This window comes from Wolffia australiana, chromosome 17, assembly GCF_029677425.1.
Source record: "Wolffia australiana isolate 7733 chromosome 17, ASM2967742v1".
Classification (NCBI taxonomy): domain Eukaryota; kingdom Viridiplantae; phylum Streptophyta; class Magnoliopsida; order Alismatales; family Araceae; genus Wolffia; species Wolffia australiana.
Genome location: NC_135851.1, coordinates 6,551,981 through 6,568,584, shown reverse-complemented (window position 1 = coordinate 6,568,584; position 16,604 = coordinate 6,551,981). Strand labels below are relative to the sequence as shown.

At 40.8% G+C, this 16,604-nt stretch overlaps 2 protein-coding genes across 2 annotated transcripts; one reads left to right on the top strand and one right to left on the bottom strand.

The window, feature by feature from the left end:
• Positions 1 to 60: 60 nt before the first annotated feature.
• Positions 61 to 4,475, top strand: LOC144714560 (Fumarylacetoacetate (FAA) hydrolase family). The gene is made up of 7 exons (XM_078589322.1): positions 61 to 195; positions 307 to 472; positions 1,314 to 1,366; positions 2,729 to 2,791; positions 2,889 to 2,939; positions 3,013 to 3,130; positions 4,184 to 4,475. The coding sequence occupies exons 1-7, from the start codon at positions 88 to 90 to the stop codon at positions 4,279 to 4,281; spliced, it is 657 nt and encodes a 218-aa protein (XP_078445448.1). The 5' UTR covers positions 61 to 87; the 3' UTR covers positions 4,282 to 4,475.
• Positions 4,476 to 7,080: 2,605 nt separating this feature from the next.
• RSH1 (RELA/SPOT homolog 1) lies at positions 7,081 to 15,169 on the bottom strand. The gene is made up of 24 exons (XM_078588980.1): positions 14,873 to 15,169; positions 14,607 to 14,755; positions 13,923 to 14,057; positions 13,718 to 13,783; positions 13,448 to 13,540; positions 12,828 to 12,959; positions 12,643 to 12,744; positions 12,122 to 12,199; positions 11,971 to 12,042; positions 11,585 to 11,692; positions 11,371 to 11,468; positions 11,153 to 11,213; positions 10,892 to 10,954; positions 10,755 to 10,811; positions 10,559 to 10,660; positions 10,075 to 10,218; positions 9,798 to 9,929; positions 9,578 to 9,664; positions 9,345 to 9,416; positions 9,190 to 9,276; positions 8,632 to 9,094; positions 8,070 to 8,131; positions 7,638 to 7,706; positions 7,081 to 7,553 (listed from the first exon to the last, which is right to left on the bottom strand). Exons 1-24 carry the CDS (start codon positions 14,895 to 14,897, stop codon positions 7,449 to 7,451), a joined length of 2,562 nt encoding a protein of 853 aa, XP_078445106.1. The 5' UTR covers positions 14,898 to 15,169; the 3' UTR covers positions 7,081 to 7,448.
• Positions 15,170 to 16,604: the final 1,435 nt, after the last annotated feature.

Genomic DNA, 16,604 nt, shown 5'->3' with positions numbered 1-16,604 from the left:
AATCTATAGAAAAATGCAACCAGGAGAAACTATATAAACCAAGGATACTTTGAAAGGGGAGATAAGGAACTAAGCAGAAGATCAATCATGGCGGCAACATCGCACCAGAGGCTACTCGCTGTAGGGACCAAGATCATAGCGGTGGGAAGGAACTACGCAGCGCACGCCAAGGAGCTCGGCAATGCGGTCCCCAAGGTAGTTCTAAGTTTTGATTTCTGATTTTGAGTTGAATTCCAGATCTTGTTTGGATGATTTTGGGCGGAAATTTGGCTATTTTTTGAAAAAAATTTGATCCCTTTGCACCAGGAGCCTGTGCTGTTCATGAAGCCGACGTCTTCGTACCTGCAGAACGGTGGCGTGATCGAGGTTCCGAACTCTCTGGAGTCTCTGGATCACGAAGTGGAATTGGCGGTGGTCATTGGGCAGAAGGCTAGGGATGTTGTTGAACGCAGCTCTATGGACTATGTCTCTGGTATAGCAATTCAGTTTTTCGAGATTCACTGATCCTCGTCTAGAGAAAGAAGAATCGCGCTGGATTTTTCGTCGTAGTGATGACTTTTAACTTCGACAGATAACGAGCAATCCAATGTTTTCATCGAAAATTTTTTCCCTGTTACATATTCAATGTTTGATTTCTAGGATGCACGGGATTATCGTTTCTTTGTATTTCATATGTTTTATAAGAAATGAAATGATTTTCCTTATGCATCATTAATGTCTTTTGTTGCAGGAAGCCACGGACTCTTTCTTATAACTGGAAAATCATGGTCCTAGGAAAATGAATTTGCGTAGGTTAACTTGTACTTTACTCGATTTTGAGCATTAGATTAAGTTCTACCATTTTATATTCCCTTCATTGTCCTCATTGGCAATTAGAAAGATGAACGTTTATTAGAAAAAAAGCATCAATACGATGAAAGGAGTATCTTAACAATCGCATGTGTTATTTTTAAAGTTCCTGTGTAGGATTTCGTGTAAGGTAATCTGTCTTTGCAGTTTCCCATTCGGTACGTATCATATTTAGCCAAGTCACTTCTTCCATATGCTTTGTCGTGTTGACATAAATGTTGTATCATTCTGTGTGGATGCAGCGATTCGATTTTGTTCATCCATACTCTCATTCCAATGTGGGAGTTTTATTGAAATACTATTAAGGTTGTATGATCTCATATTTATCTGGTTTCTGATGATGCACCATTTTTTTATTACTTCTCCAAATTAGAGAATAGAGAAATATCCTAGTCCTGGTTTTTACATCCAGTACATAAAAAAAGGAATATCAATGTTCATCATGAATCTCATCTATGGTGCAGGTTATGCTCTTGCTCTTGACATGACTGCGAGGGAAATCCAAGCAACTGCAAAGGTTTGCCACTGTTCGGTCCCACTGATCATATCCTTGAGACACTCTAAGTGGTAATAAATCAGTTTGAGGTGATTAGAGTCTATAAGTAACAGTTAGCATCTCTCGGGAGCATATCTGCACTTTCATCCATCTTTCATTTAACTCTATCCACTTAATGTCCAAATTTTTTCTTGAGGATCAAGGATCTTAGCACATCTTTTGACCCAAGTTTTCTTCAGAAAAAATATATCTCTTGACCTAAGAATCATGAAGAGGTGTTCATTCGTCACTCGAAAAGATCCATAGAGAGAGGTATCATAATGATCTATGGACCCCTGTGGCAATCCATTTCTATTGACCATCAGAGATAGATATCTAGAATAGAGAAATTTAGTGTAATAGATGGAGACAAAGAAGGAGATAATATAGGCGGGCAATAACTATTTTAGTATTGTCATCCCCAAAATTTTGTCTTTGCTATCATCATCCATGTTTGGGCGTGGGAAAATGACGATGACAATGACTTTTTATCATCAACGGATGACGAGGATGAGGGCAATGACAATTCATCATTGGCATCATTGCCACCAAACTAGAAGGGATAGTTAGGCTCTAAATAAAAGATACTCTAGATAAAAGATTTATGATTGAATGTAGTGCAAGATACTTATGCTCGCCTGGAATCTATGATACAAAATTATCTGGGCCATACTGCTGATGGCCCTCTTGGCCCTGATAAATTTTGTATCATAAATTCTAGGCCAGCCTAAGTATCTTGCGCTACATTTTATCAGAAATATTTTGCTTAGAGTAGTGTGTTGTCAGGAGGGGGCATCCCTATTTAGGCCCATACTTCTGATTTTGAATGTCTTCTCCCTTTTAGGCTACACAAAGAAATGCAACGTGCTCAGTTAGAGAACATTTCTTTCTTTTGAGAGAATTCTTTTCTTTGAGTCCTTGTGAGAGAGTTCTCTTGTGCTCGTGGATTCGAGCACTTCTCTTGTGGATTCAAGGGCTGATGTAGCGGAGCCAAGCTTTGTGATTTTAAAATCAAGCTTTGCAGTTCTTACCACCTGGATAGAAATAGATAGAGGCATCGAGATGGAAATGGAGGTAGTGTAAATATTAGTGATGGAAATTGGGATGGATGTAAACGTATAGCTAGATATTGAGATAAAGATAGAAAGAGAGTTATAAATAGAGTTAGAGTTAGAGATAGATTTAGAAATATAGAGGAGATAGAGATTGAGATAATGGTAAGTATAGAAGTGGAGATGGAGATAAATATATGGAGAGAACGGTGGTTTGATCATTAAGAAAAATCTGGTCTTTTGCTTTGAATAATTTATTGATATCAATTATTATTTTTCTGGGTTAACTTAGGCTGCAGGGCTCCCATGGACGATTGCCAAAGGCCAGGACACCTTCACCCCCATCAGCCCCGTTGTAAGAACCCCAAAACCATCCATCACTATCTTCATTAATCAAGTTAGGCTCCACTAACTATGTTTACATCCGAGTAAATTAAATAATTCTAACGCAGCTTCCGAAGTCGCTTGTGCCAGACCCTGATGACCTGGAGCTGTGGCTCAAGGTAAGCGACACGTGGCCTTTCCCTTCATCAATTTCCATCCACGTGTCATGCCAAGTCACGCAATTATGTCCAGGTGGACGGGGAGGACAGACAGCGGGGATCCACCAAGGACATGATCTTCAAGATTCCATTCCTGGTCAGCCACATTAGTTCCATAATGACGCTCTTCGAGGGTGACGTCATTCTAACTGGTACGCGCTTTTGATACGATCCCGACTCTGGTCTCATATCGGAGGGGAGTAGACGGGCGAGACGAGGTAGAAGTTACCGGGGTAGAGAGGTGAAACGGCCGAGGACGAGGGGGTAGGGATCGGCCGAGGACGAGCCACCTGAAGAGGTGGTGAAGTAGAGACGATCACGAAGGACGGGGATCGTAGAAGGAGAGAGAGAAACCAGACCTAGACGAGGGAGGGGGGACAAGAACACTTCTTCTTTCTTCTTGGCTGCCCTCTAAAGGGAGGGCATCCCTATTTAAAGGAAATACATAATCACCAAATGACTGAAATGCCCCTGTGGGCTAAATGACGAAACTACCCCTAAATAGGTTGAGGATTATAGTTCTGGATCGTCCCGGACGTGGAAGAAGGACGGGACGAGACAAATTTCGTCCCGTCCTACGTCCGATGTTAGCTCAGTGACAAAAGACGGGACGGTTTTGGGTCCACCGACAAAAAAACTGTCCCGTCCAATAATCTCAGGACAGTTTTTGGTCCCATCCAGTCTTCCCGGGAGGAATTTTCGTCCCAAAATTTGTCCCGGACGAAAATTACCCATTTTATATTTTTAATATATTAATATGGATTTTTTCAAGTTTTTTAGGGAATTACTGAGGAGATAGAATGCAAATGGACATATCTACAATTATTTCTGAGTGGCGTCCATTTGCACGCATGTAAAAATACATGGACTTTGATGCAAATTATCATTGCAAGGCCACGTGGCAACATCTCAACCGTTGGATGTGAATCTGGCAGTTTTCCGTCCAGTTTCGTCTGTCCATCGTCCGAGACCTCTGGATGGACGGTTTTTTTGTCCCACGGGACGAAAACCGTTCCGTCCGGTGGTCCCCGGGACGAATTTTTGTCCCAAAATTCGTCCGTATCCTCCTCGACGGGACGAGTTTTTCGTCCCGGGGCAAAAAAATCGTCCCGTCCGTGTCCCTGCACTATATTGAGGATCCTATCAGCTTTCGCCTTCCCCCATATTTTTAACGTGCTCTTGGCTAACGTGTCATCTGGGAACAGGGACTCCGCAGGGCGTGGGTCCCGCGAGGGTGGGGCAGAGGATAACTGCAGGGATAACTGGTTTAGTTGATGTCCAATTTGACGTGGGAAGGTGTTAAAGGGAGAGGTATGTTTGACCATCTGATTTAAGAGTTCTAGAGAGAGAGAGAGAGATAAATAAGATGATTCCATTCTACTACTGGCTCTTTCTTGCTTTTTAAGAAGAGAGAGAAAGCAGATAAACCAACCCAGTTGCTGGTTATTTCTGGCTGTTTTCAAAGAGAGGAAACAAGGGGAGCTCTTGTTCCTGCCCTGTTGCTGGTGATTTTTCGCTGTTTTAAAAATATTAAGGAGAGAAATAAACCAGATAAACTAACCCCGGCTGGTTCATTCTCTGTTTAATAGAGAGGGAGAATGACAGAGAGAGGAAGTGAGAGCGGCTAAACCTTATTTGTTGATATTTCTTTCACTCTGTTTTTAAAAGAGACGGAAGAGATAGATAGATAGATGGAAATATAGATAGATAGATAGATGGATATATAGAAAGATAGTGAGAGAGAGAGAGAGAGAGAGGGGGGGAGAGAGAGGAGGGAGGGAGAGGGAGAGAGAGAGACGGAGGGAAGGGGGGGGGGGGGAGAGAGAAAGAGAGAGCGAGAGTTAAATATAATCAAACCGTTTTTGTTGGTTATTTTTCATTTTCTTGAAAACGAGTGAAGAAGACAGAGCGAGAACAGCTAAAAATCCCCTGCTTATTGTTCTTTCTCACTGTTTTAAAAGGGAGGAGAGAGAATTGAGCAGCTCTACAAACTCTGTTTTATCTGTTTCAGATAGAGAGAGAGAGAGAGAGAGAGAGAGAGAGAGAGAGAGAGAGAGAGAGAGAGAGAGAGAGAGAGAGAGAGAACGGCTAAACAAACCTTATTGTAGGTTCTTTCTCACTGTTTAAGAGATTGAAGAGATACAAAGAGATATATACTCTTGTTGAGAAGAGCTGACTGGTGCAATGATCTGCTGATGTGAGGCTCACTTCAATTTGCTACCAAGATATGCAGTTATGTAGGCTTCATCTCATCAAGTTAGTGTTTAATTAAAAAATATGATGAGAACAGAGGGAGAGATAGACAGACAGAGAGATTGACTATTTCCTGGTTATGAAGACCAAATGTTTAAATGATGTCAACCATAGTCTCACATCATTTGCTGATGAGTTACATAGACTTCATTCAGCCCACAAGGTATTGTTTGGCAAAAAAAATGATGAGAGAGATGGCTGATGAAATGATTTCAGCTGATGACAATTCTAAATTAATCAATGCAGTGTCTTCTGATTTGAGGGTCATTTCCATTGCCCATGAATCATATAATATTCAGCCCATCAAGTGGGGCTTGATTAAAAAAATTGGATGGTAGAGAGAGATAGAGAGAACATCTTCATGTTGTTGATGACCTGGATGGTGAAGTGATGTCAACTATATTAATTTTTTAACTCACCATTATAGTTACTGATGCGAGACTTATGCAATACCCCAATGGCATGAGGCAAGGCTATCATCCTCTCGACCCGAATAATGTATAGATCACGCAAGAGAGAACTTATGACCTCACGGCTGGAGAGGGATCAGAATGACATGGTTGTATACACTTCAGTCCTTGAGGGGGATATATATATATAATTAAAAATAGGATATGCATCTCACAACAGAAGAGTATTGTGTGAAACTTGGCTTTCCAAAGACTTGTTAGACTGGAATAATCTGAATTTTGGGTCTACAAATGTATGACAAAAGAAAATATCTTCCAGAAGAGACAGGAAACATATTATACCAGAAGTATGTCCACAATATCTTCCAGAAATGACAAAACCATATTGAGGAGAAATTTAGATTCTAAAAGGTAGTAAAGTAAAAATGATTAAAGCCAAAATAGACAAGACTGAGAATATTAAACTATGTAATTATGTTTTTTTTTAAAATATGTCCACAATATCTTCCAGAAATGACAAAAACAATATCTGAGGAGAAATCAAGATTCTAAAAGGTAGTTGTAAAAATGATAAAAGCTAATATAGACAAGACTGAGAATATTAAACTATGCAATTATGTTTTTTAAAAAATGGTGTATTATTGGGTCCTACAATTTTAAGTCCCATAAAACTCATACATCGTGTTGAAGTATCAAAATGTTTCCATTTATGTGACACACAGTCTTGCTTCCCTCTTTATATTGACCACAAAAAACCGTGGGAGACGAGTATAAGACAATCCTGTGAGTTGGCTGGAGATCTGGTTACGAAGTACGCTGAGGACGTGCAAAAGGAGAGGTTATTTATTGGCTGGAGATCTGGTTAGTCACAACTCAAACTTCAGTTCATTCTTCTTGGCAGCCCTCCAAAGAAGAAGGCTAGTAGCAGACTTTGAAAGATTGGAGGATTGCGTGGAATGTTGGAGCTAGAGGCGTGGACAGCGCCCGCCTCGACTAGAACCTTCACCACGAACTTCCTCGATCCCACTTGACGAAGGAGAGGACACCTCCCGCACTACATCGTCATCGCGGGGCGGCTCCAGTGGGACGACGACGAGCACACTTCCCCGAGCGCTTGTGAGGTATCACTTATGTATCTTTTCTTTTCCTCAAATATGGGTGTGGGTGAGTGGGATCCGAGTGTAATTGGGATATTTATACTTGCTACACACCTATAAATATTGACAAACACTTCACTTTATAAATAAAAATACCCTGAGTGGCGTCCAGGGCACGGATGGATCGGTCTGCGGGCACAACCCTGGGGTTGGCCATACCCGGCAATATGTTTTTTGCCAATTAAAAAAAAAAAATTACTCAAAAATGGAAGACCAAAATGCCCCTAGTGGTATAAAATGACAAAAAAAACCCCAATTTGGGGTTGATGATAGAATGAGAAGAGACCAGAGAAGAAACATTTCAATTATTATGGCACTATGTCCCTTTATTTCAGAGACCCGTATCACACTAGATTCACAGGTCCAGGAAGAATATAAATGGACCAAAGTATGAGATATATGAGAGATAAATGGGTATGGGGGGGGGGGTTGGAAGAAACTATGTCTGTACAGCGGTCAAAAAATAGGGGTACATTTGGATTTAAGATTAACAGAACATCTCCCTTGCTCTGACATATGATGGACTGCCCAACCCATGACAAAGAAGAGATTTCCTTGAGGAACCCCCTCGCCGGTTCTCTCTCTAAAAATGCTGCTTTTAGAGAGGGAAACTCTGACTGGGCCGAGAAACAGTGGCTGGCTGAGCTTTGCTAGCACTCAAAGAATTGCCTATTTTCCGATGGGCTGGCCCAGCTGCAGCCTGCCGACCACCCAAGAACGCCGAGGACGAAGTCGACGCCGGTGCAAGCATCTGCCTGAGATTGATTAAAGAAATCGCCAGAAAAAATTAGAACGAAGATCTTATTTTCAAGGATGGCGAGGTGGGTGGCAATGATCACCAGATCTTCATAAGTTCCCTCAATGTGACACAAAATGACGCCCATGCCTCGTCTCCGGTCGATCTCAGCCTGTCCATCGATAGCGGATTTGTTAATGGAATTCTGTTCATGAATAAACTGGGAAACCTTGTTTCTAATGTTCATTTTGTAAATATTCTTCAGATATATGGCATTCTTTTAAATCCTCATTCTGGTGATGGCCCAAATAAACATAACATTTTAAACAAAAAAATGTAAAAAAACTGTTCCTAATAACTTTTTTTTAAATTCAAATATGTGGCAGTCTTTAGAATCCTTTTTTCCTAATAATGGACCTATCATTTTCTTGATTAAAAATATTTAATCAACTTCAATAAAATAATGCCAAACGAAATTTGTCGCACGCGCATGTGATTCTGAATTGGTGATGAGTCCACAGTCAGCAGTACTCACCACACAAGAACAGATGGTCATGCCAGCAGCCGTCAGAGCAGAAGCAACCTCAGCCATCATCCCTGTAACAAGGGAAAGAAAGATCATTAACATATTCTATTTATAGAAAAATAGAATGAAATCCAAGGAGGTTTCATGCGATGGGATGTATGCACAAAAAAGAAAAAAAATGAGGGAAAAGTGATGGGATGGATGACCAAAGAAGGCTGATTCGAGAGAAGAAAAAAATTTTAATGAATTTGGCGCAATTTAGTTCGGTCCAACTCCCCCCCCCTCCCCCCACCCAAAAATCATTAACATATTCGGAGCAACCTCAGCCATAATCCCTGTGACAAGGGTGAGAAAGATCATTAACATATTCTATTTATAGAAAAATAGAATGAAATCCAAGGAGGTTTCATGCGATGGAATGGATGAGCAAAGAAGGCTGACTCGAGAGAAGAAAAAAAAAAAATGAATTTGGCACAATTTAGTTCGGTCCAACCCACCCCCCCCCCCCAACAAAAAAAAAAGAAAAAAAAGATGAAGGTCAAGTCCAATATAAATTTGCTATAAGACCAACCTCTCCGGTCAATACAGACCACACAAAGCCACTGGACCGAATGCGCTGCCAAGTTGTGCCACGTGGCCACCTTGCTCAATTTCCAGTTCTCCAACCCAGGGAGTACCTCCTTGTACACGCCCATGCTCGTATGAATAACCCCAGGTATGCTGCTCCTCCCATTAATCTTAAGGCTCACTGATCGAACGGCTTTACTTTGCTTCCCGTTGATCCTCGGCACGATGTCCATGCTTCTCTCATTATCGGCAGCGATCTGGTAGCCTTCTTCATCACTCTCTCTCCTCATCACTGCCAGCTTCTTCCACATGAACTTCTCTTCACTTTCATCATACACGTCGTGAAACAAGTCGGCATCATCGTCACTGCCGCTGTTGCTGTCTTCGTCTACAATGTCTGATACAAAGCTCTTGACAGCCTCCGCCGTTATCTCTGCCGCAGACTTAGAGGCTTGCTCCTTCAAGAACTGAGAGTGAAAAAAAATAAATAACAGTTTTTTTATTTAGAGGAAGAGATTTACAGAGTTTTTTTTTCTTTTCGAAGAAGAAGAAGTGTGATCACCTTCATTATCTTGTGGCGGGCACTTCTTGTTTTTGCATGTCTCAACCACTGACGATGTCTTTGGAAGGCAGATCTACTTGACAGCGCCTAAAAGGAAATCGATATAGGGATTAGAAATCATCTAAAAATTTTGATAAAATGAAAAAAAGACCCACATCATAGGTGATTATTTCCACAACTTCGGCATTGGCAAGAACGTGCATGGGAGAGACCAGATTCCCGTTGACCTACCACAGAGAATCAGTCATATGTTTAGCAAAAATAATATATTTTTTTAAAGCTAAAAACTAGACTTGTCACAAAGCTTTTGTTCTTTCACAATAAATCGCAATGTTTTTGTTTATTCATAATACAATTATGATGCAGAAAAGATCGAGGTATTGCTCACCTTTGCAGCCACCATCTTGTTGCCAATCTCAGTATGTATTAAATAAGCAAAGTCAATGACTGTCGCCCCCTTTGGCAGATTTTTTATCTGCACATATGAGAAAAAGACATCAATAAAAATCCACTCTTTATGAAAACCCCTTACAATAATAAAAAGCCATTAGCTTTAAGAGTAGGATGAAGGATGAGAGCTCATTATAAGAATACGTTATTTACACTACCTCTCCTTTCGGTGTAAACACGAAGACTCGGGTCCCCAGCAAATCCCTCATGACAGTATCCACGAACTCCCTTGAACTCATATTGCCCACGAACTCTTCCTGCCACTCTCTTATGGCATTAAGCCAACCAACCTAGGAAAGTAAGTTAAAATTTAGTCCACAACTTCTCCGGCAAGACAAGAAAAACTACTTTCAGAGAAGAAAGTTTAAGCTAAAATAAATATCAAAAACTACTTCCATAAAATAGGGGACAAAAGAGGGAGAGAGAGAGATTTACCCTTAAAATAATATCTGAATCCTTGAGACAAACTGTTTTTCCTCTTGGGTTCCTGCCAGTAACCTCAGGGCCCGTAATTCCTTTACCCGAATAATGCGCGGCAATACCTCTTTGGGCAATCATATCCATCTCTTCCGTTCGAATCTAACAAGAAAATGAAATTAACTCATCTTTTGAGATAGATATGAGTTTAACTCGAGTATCAAAACAAAAAAGAAAGAAACATGTTCCTTTTGTTTTACTTGTCTTTTTTTCTTTAAATCATATCGTTAGTATCGTTTATTTGTTTCATTGGAATCTTCCAGAGGGAAAGAGAATTGAACAGAGGTAAGCAGTAATTATTAAAACTCTTTTTCTTTGCTTTGAAATCTCCCCTCCAAAAAAAATCCATATAAAATCCTTCGACATTCAAAAGAGAATACAAGGAATTATCAAAGTTTCAATTGGCGCGAAACTAAAATAAATGGATAAAAAAGATGTCTACCTGCACTTCAAGCCTGAACATACTTTCGTACAGAAATGGAATTACAGTTGTGTGGAGACTCTGGTAACCATTGGGTTTTGGTGTGGCAATGTAGTCCTTTATCTGTAACAATGATAGAGAGAAAGAGAGAGCTTCACCTATGGAAAAAAGAAATTATCTTTTCATCGGGGTATAAAATCAGAGATTGGTGACTCACAGATCTTGGAACGGGGCTCCAAATTCCATGAATCAGACCAAGAACGTGGTAGCATATCTGTCCATCCAAGTAGAGGGTGTAAGAAAATTCCTGACTGAAATCTGCATTGCCGCTTAATATGGAAATTATAACTTCACCTGCTCAGCTTTACACAACGGTCCGACTCCAGCTCGTGTTTTAGGCCTTATGACAATCCGTAGCTGCAAAGTACAATGTCATCATCAATGCAAACGGAATAGGGCTTGACAAGTGTTGCAGGTAGGGACTTTCATGTAATTTTCCTATTCCTATAAAAGAGTAGGAAACCTGTGCTGTAATTTGCATCGCTCTCATTAAAAGATTTCTCTCTCACTCTCTCTTGTCCGCAAGTTAGCAAAGAAACATAAAGCGGGACTGACCTGAGCAATATGGTTGATCTCATGTATTGATCCTTTGCATTTTAGCATTGCCCGGTATACGCTGAAAGCAGAAAACAAAACAGTAAGATCATGAACAGCTCGAGAAGTATTCCTGGGCATCAACCAGTAATATATTTGAAAAATAGGAAAACGTTGCCTTGACGCCTTTCACAAAATGGATCAAAATTGAGAATGTTTCTAAAATTGTGAGGTTTTACCTGTACGGTTCTCTACATACAGACCGTATCTCTGCAGTCACCGTCATGAGATCCAAAAGCTGGTCTTCTTTAACCTTTTTCATCAGAACTCTCTTCGCCTATGGAGGAAAAAGGATAAAATTCTAAGAAAATTATACACGAAGATTTTTTTTTCAAAAAAGAGTCATTTTTAACACTTTATCAATTTTGCAAAAATGAAAGAGAAGGCAAGTACCTCCTCGAGGTCTTTTTCGTGTTCTTTGTACAGCTGCTCCACTCTTTTCTTGAGTTTGGCAAAATCATGGGGATTGGTATACATAAATGATAGGTTTTCAAGCTCTGCCTGTCAAAAAACAAATATAACAGAGAAACCATAAAAATGCTTAAATAATGTTCCCAGCAATTACACCATAGTCGCTGAGACGTGATAAAACCATAAGTAAAACTTTAACATATTAGAAGTCTGAAAACCTAAGTCCTAAACTTACCCCAAAACCTTAACCAGAAAAATCTAGAACCTTAAAATACAAAAATGGTAAGACCCTCAAACCCAAAACTCATTTAAAACTATAAAAGCATAAAGTCCAATTACTAGATTGAATGATCTAGCAACGAACATACCTTTATCTGGTACATGCCGAGCAACTTTGCCAAAGGAGCAAAAACCTGTAGTGTTTCTAACGCAATCGCAGACTGCATAAACAACATGGTTAAAAAGGTCATTAGACAGTTCTAACAAGAGAGGATTGTACAGTCAGAAGAATGGGTGCACCTGCTTATGTTGGGGCATGTGTGACAGAGTCCGCATATTATGGAGCCTGTCAGCTAGTTTAACAATTATCACACGAACCTACAAAAAAAGGAGCATTGAGTAGAAGTTCAACATGCTTTAAGGCTATGGTTGGAGGATGATGACCAAGGACAGATTCGCCATTATCATCATCATCCACCACAAGCATCATTGTCATCATCATCATCATCTTAGGCTATGATATGGTTAATGACATTATAATTACCGTTATCATCCTAACATAGAATAAGTGATGATGAAGAGGACAAACTCGTCATCATCCTGTGGCTGCCAAGTGATGAAGATGATGGTGAGTCATCTTATCATCATCATCATCATTGACTTCCTCTTTCATCCGCCTCCCTGGTGATGACTACGATGACAGATCTTCAATGTCATCCATGCCTTTGTACAAATGACAAGGACGATGATTGATTCATTGTCTTCGGGAATAGCAAAACCTTCGTGAAGCAGAAATGCAGCAGACAAGCACAGGGGTGAACCTCTTCTGTCATTGCAAGTAACATTTGTCGAAGATCATCAGCTTTCACGTCCTGTACTGTGCTATTGGAGTCCTTGCATTGCAGCTTTCCAAGCTTGGAAACCTGATTCAAATGATTAAACCTTGTGATCAGACTCATTGTAAAATTAATATACAAATATTTGAAGACTGAAATCCGTAATGCACCTTGGTTTCTCCCTCTACAATGCGCCTGACAGTGACGCCAAACTCCTTTTCAATTCTATCAAATGTAACGACGTGTGTATCTTCAACAGTGTCATGTAACAGACCGGCAGCAATTGACTCCCAATCCAACTCCTGGTATTAAGAAACCAGTACCGATTAAACACAAAAATGAACAAGGACATTATTTCCATTATTCAAGGAATTCTCTCTGTTTTTAAAATCCCTTTCTATCTCGGAAATCTCTCTCCCTCCCTTTTTTCTCTATAAATATCTTTCTCTAACATCTTTTAAAATTTCACTCCGTCTCTCTTTTCTCAATAAGATCTCTCTCTCTCTTTACAGCATATATCTACCTCTCTCTCTAAGTCTCAGTCTCTCCTTGCTTTTTCTCCATAAAATCTCGCTAAAATCTCTCCAAAACTCTCTTTCTCCTTTTCTCTCCATAAAATCTCCCCAAAAAATCGCTCTTACCCTCTTTGCCACTAAAATCTCTCCAAATACCTTTTTCCCTCTCCCTTTCTCTGTCACTAAAATCTCTCCCTCCCTCATTTCAAACAGATTACCAAAGAATTATGATTTTAATTTTTTTTTAAAGAAGAGGACAATGATTTAATACAAACCAATTCTCCAAGAATGCAAGCCACTTCGACAGGGTGAATGATGAAAGGTTCACCGCTTCGTCTCTTCTGTCCACTGTGAGCTTCATATGCAACCTGTACTGACCAATAACCACATTCACATTTTATAGCCACAGGAGTATCTCAGACTGTGCTCCAGGCAACTACAATATACTTTCGATGGAATAAAATGACTATACGACAGTATAATTTTTAACTTATACGCCTAGAAATAAATCCCCTACAGATGTGAGAAGTTGATTGAAGGCATACCTCGAGGGCCCTCCTGACAAAGTTTATCTCCTCCGGAGGAAGGTAGGAAATGATAGGTTCCAAGTTCTAGAATTGACATAAAAAGGGGGGAAATCATTTGAGATAAAAGAAATTATTATCAATTGTAATGCTCACATCGATCTTTGAAGTTTTTTCAAGAAAAAGAAAAGTAAATAGCAAAATTCGCCAGGATTAACAATCTCACCGTCCACAAAGTCTCACAAGAGAACTCAGAACTCTCAGAAAATGATGATGAACATCTTATTCTCCACTCTCTGTCAGGAACTGGAGAAAATGAGGCGCCTCCTCCAAACTCTTGGCCGTCATATCCCCAAAATGCCTTGATTTCAAGAAGAATTTTTTTTTAAAAGTAAGTGAACGCTACAGGGATTTAAAAAAAATGTTGATACGCGAGCATGTGGATATAACTCAAGCAAGCGAACGTAAACCGAACCAAAATTTATAATTTTGGAGAGATAACTCGAGAATTCACTCATTAAAATAACTCTTGTGTTCTTTGGCTTTTCCGACGGACGATCCTCCGGAGAAAGCAAAGAGAGTAAAAAATTAAATGCAAGCATAACTCACATGAATTCCACGAGAACCAAGATTCACAAGAGACCATTTTGATTGGCAAAAAAAACACTCAAGGATGACCAAGCAAACGCTAATCACTCTAATTACAACTCTAGAATTCATTTCTAATTCTAATTTGAACACTAAAAATCTGCGTTTTTTGGCGGGTTCATCGGTTCTTCAGATTCACCGACGAAAGTATTAGAGATAAAAAAAACTAAACACATCCATAATTCCAGAATTTCGGTCCGCGGAAGAACACACCCACAGAAATCAAACTAAGAAAACCTTAAACGATTGAAAATCAACTCACATGAACTCCACGAGAGGAGAACTGAGGCTGCGTCGTGCTCGCGAGCAGCCCCGTCAGCGTTCTCGGAGCCTTCCAAGCGCAAGAACAAACCCTGCATTCGTATCTTCCTCTGCCAGGCAGCCCCCCCACCTTCAAACGCTCCACAGAAACTGCAAAAACAAAAAAAATCCATCAAATCCCCACCTCTCAGCTCTCAATCCCCACTTCAAACCCATCAAATCCCAGCCAAAATTCGATAAAAAAAGAGAAAATTCAGCAGAAAATACCCGACACAGACTGCGCAGAAGCCATCCCCGGACTGCATATCAAGTAAAAACCCAGAAATTGCGCTGGCGATGCGGAGCTCCCCCCCTTCTCTGCCGACCCATCAAGCGATAATTCTCCGATCTCAAGTCAAAAAGATGGATAAATCAAGAGAGAAGTGGATGAACATACAAGGGCCTAGAGAGAGAAGGGCCTAGATAGAGAGAGAGGAGGGTAGAGAGAGAGAGAGTGGGTGGGTGTGAGGAGAAGAAGAGGAAGAGGAGGCGATAGAAATGGGTGTGGAGGCCACACAATGAAAACCCAGAAGCGATAATTCATTTTTACACGGAACCCACAATTTTGCATGGATTCCTCGATTCGATTCGCCCCCAAAAATTGCATCTTTTTTTGTTTTTTTTCGTTGGGGGGGGGGCGAAAATTGAAAACCCAGAGAACCCATCTGGGTCGGCGGCGTTTCTGGCGGCAGGAATCTACGCCGTCGGATCTTGATCCGGCGGCCATCGGCAGCGATCCCATGAACACGTCATTTCTCGTCATCTTCCAAGTGTAGGAATCTCTAAATGACGTTTTTGCCCCTGTTGACCGCGCAAACTGAGCTCTTTTCTCAAACCCATTACTCAGTTGACCTCTTCTAGTCAACCCAAGACTTTGACTTTGAAAAGGATAGGGCCACTTCAGCCCGAGGAGAACGTCAACACATAAATATTATTTCAGTTGTATGGTATAAATCTCTAAATGACTTGTTTGACCCTATTGACCGCTCAAGGTGAGCTCTTTTCTCAGACCCATTATTCCGTTGACCTCCTCCAGTCAACCCAATACTTTGACTTTCAAAAGGGTGGAGCCACTTCAGCCCGAGGAGAAAGTCAACGCACGCGTCTAATTCAGTTATCGAGTGTAAATCTCTAATTGACTTGTTTGACCCTGTTGACCACTCAAGGTGGGCTCTTTTCTTAGGTCCTGTACTCTGTTGACCTCCTACAGTCAACCCAAGACTTTGACTTTGAAAAGGTTGGGGCCACTTCAGCCCGAGGAGAAAGTCAACGCACGCGTCTAATTCAGTTATCGAGTGTAAATCTCTAAATGACTTGTTTGACCCTGTTGACCGCTCAAGGTGGGCTCTTTTCTCAGGTCCTGTACTCCGTTGACCTCCTCCAGTCAACCCAATACCTTGACTTTCTCTAGGGTTGCACCAGTTCAGTCAACGCATGAATAGTATCAGGTCTTAACCTGAGCCCCTAATTGACATTTTTCCCGCCGTTGACCGCTCAAGATGGGCTCTTCTCTCAGACCAATTAATCCGTTGACCTCCTCCAGTCAACCTAAAACTCTAACTTTCTAAAAAGTGGCCCCAGTTCACCCGACGAAAAAGTCACCGTATAAATAGTTTCAGTTCTCGAGGGTGAACACTTAAATGGCACATTTACCCCTAAAGCCGTTTAAGCTGGGCTCTTTTCTCAGGCCCATTACTCCGTTGACCTCCTCCAGTCAACCTGAGACTCGGACTTTCAAAAGAGTGGGCCCAGTTCAGCCGATGAAAAAGTCAACGCATGAATAATATTCAGATAATTGAGTCTAAATCTCTAAATGACAATTTCGCCCCTGTTGACCGCTCAAATTGGGCTCTTTTCTAAGACCCATTAATCTGTTGACTTCGTCTAGTCAACCCCACACTTTGACCTGTCAACCACCCAAAAGAGTGGTGAGTGGCCCGTTTCCACTATACACAAGGCC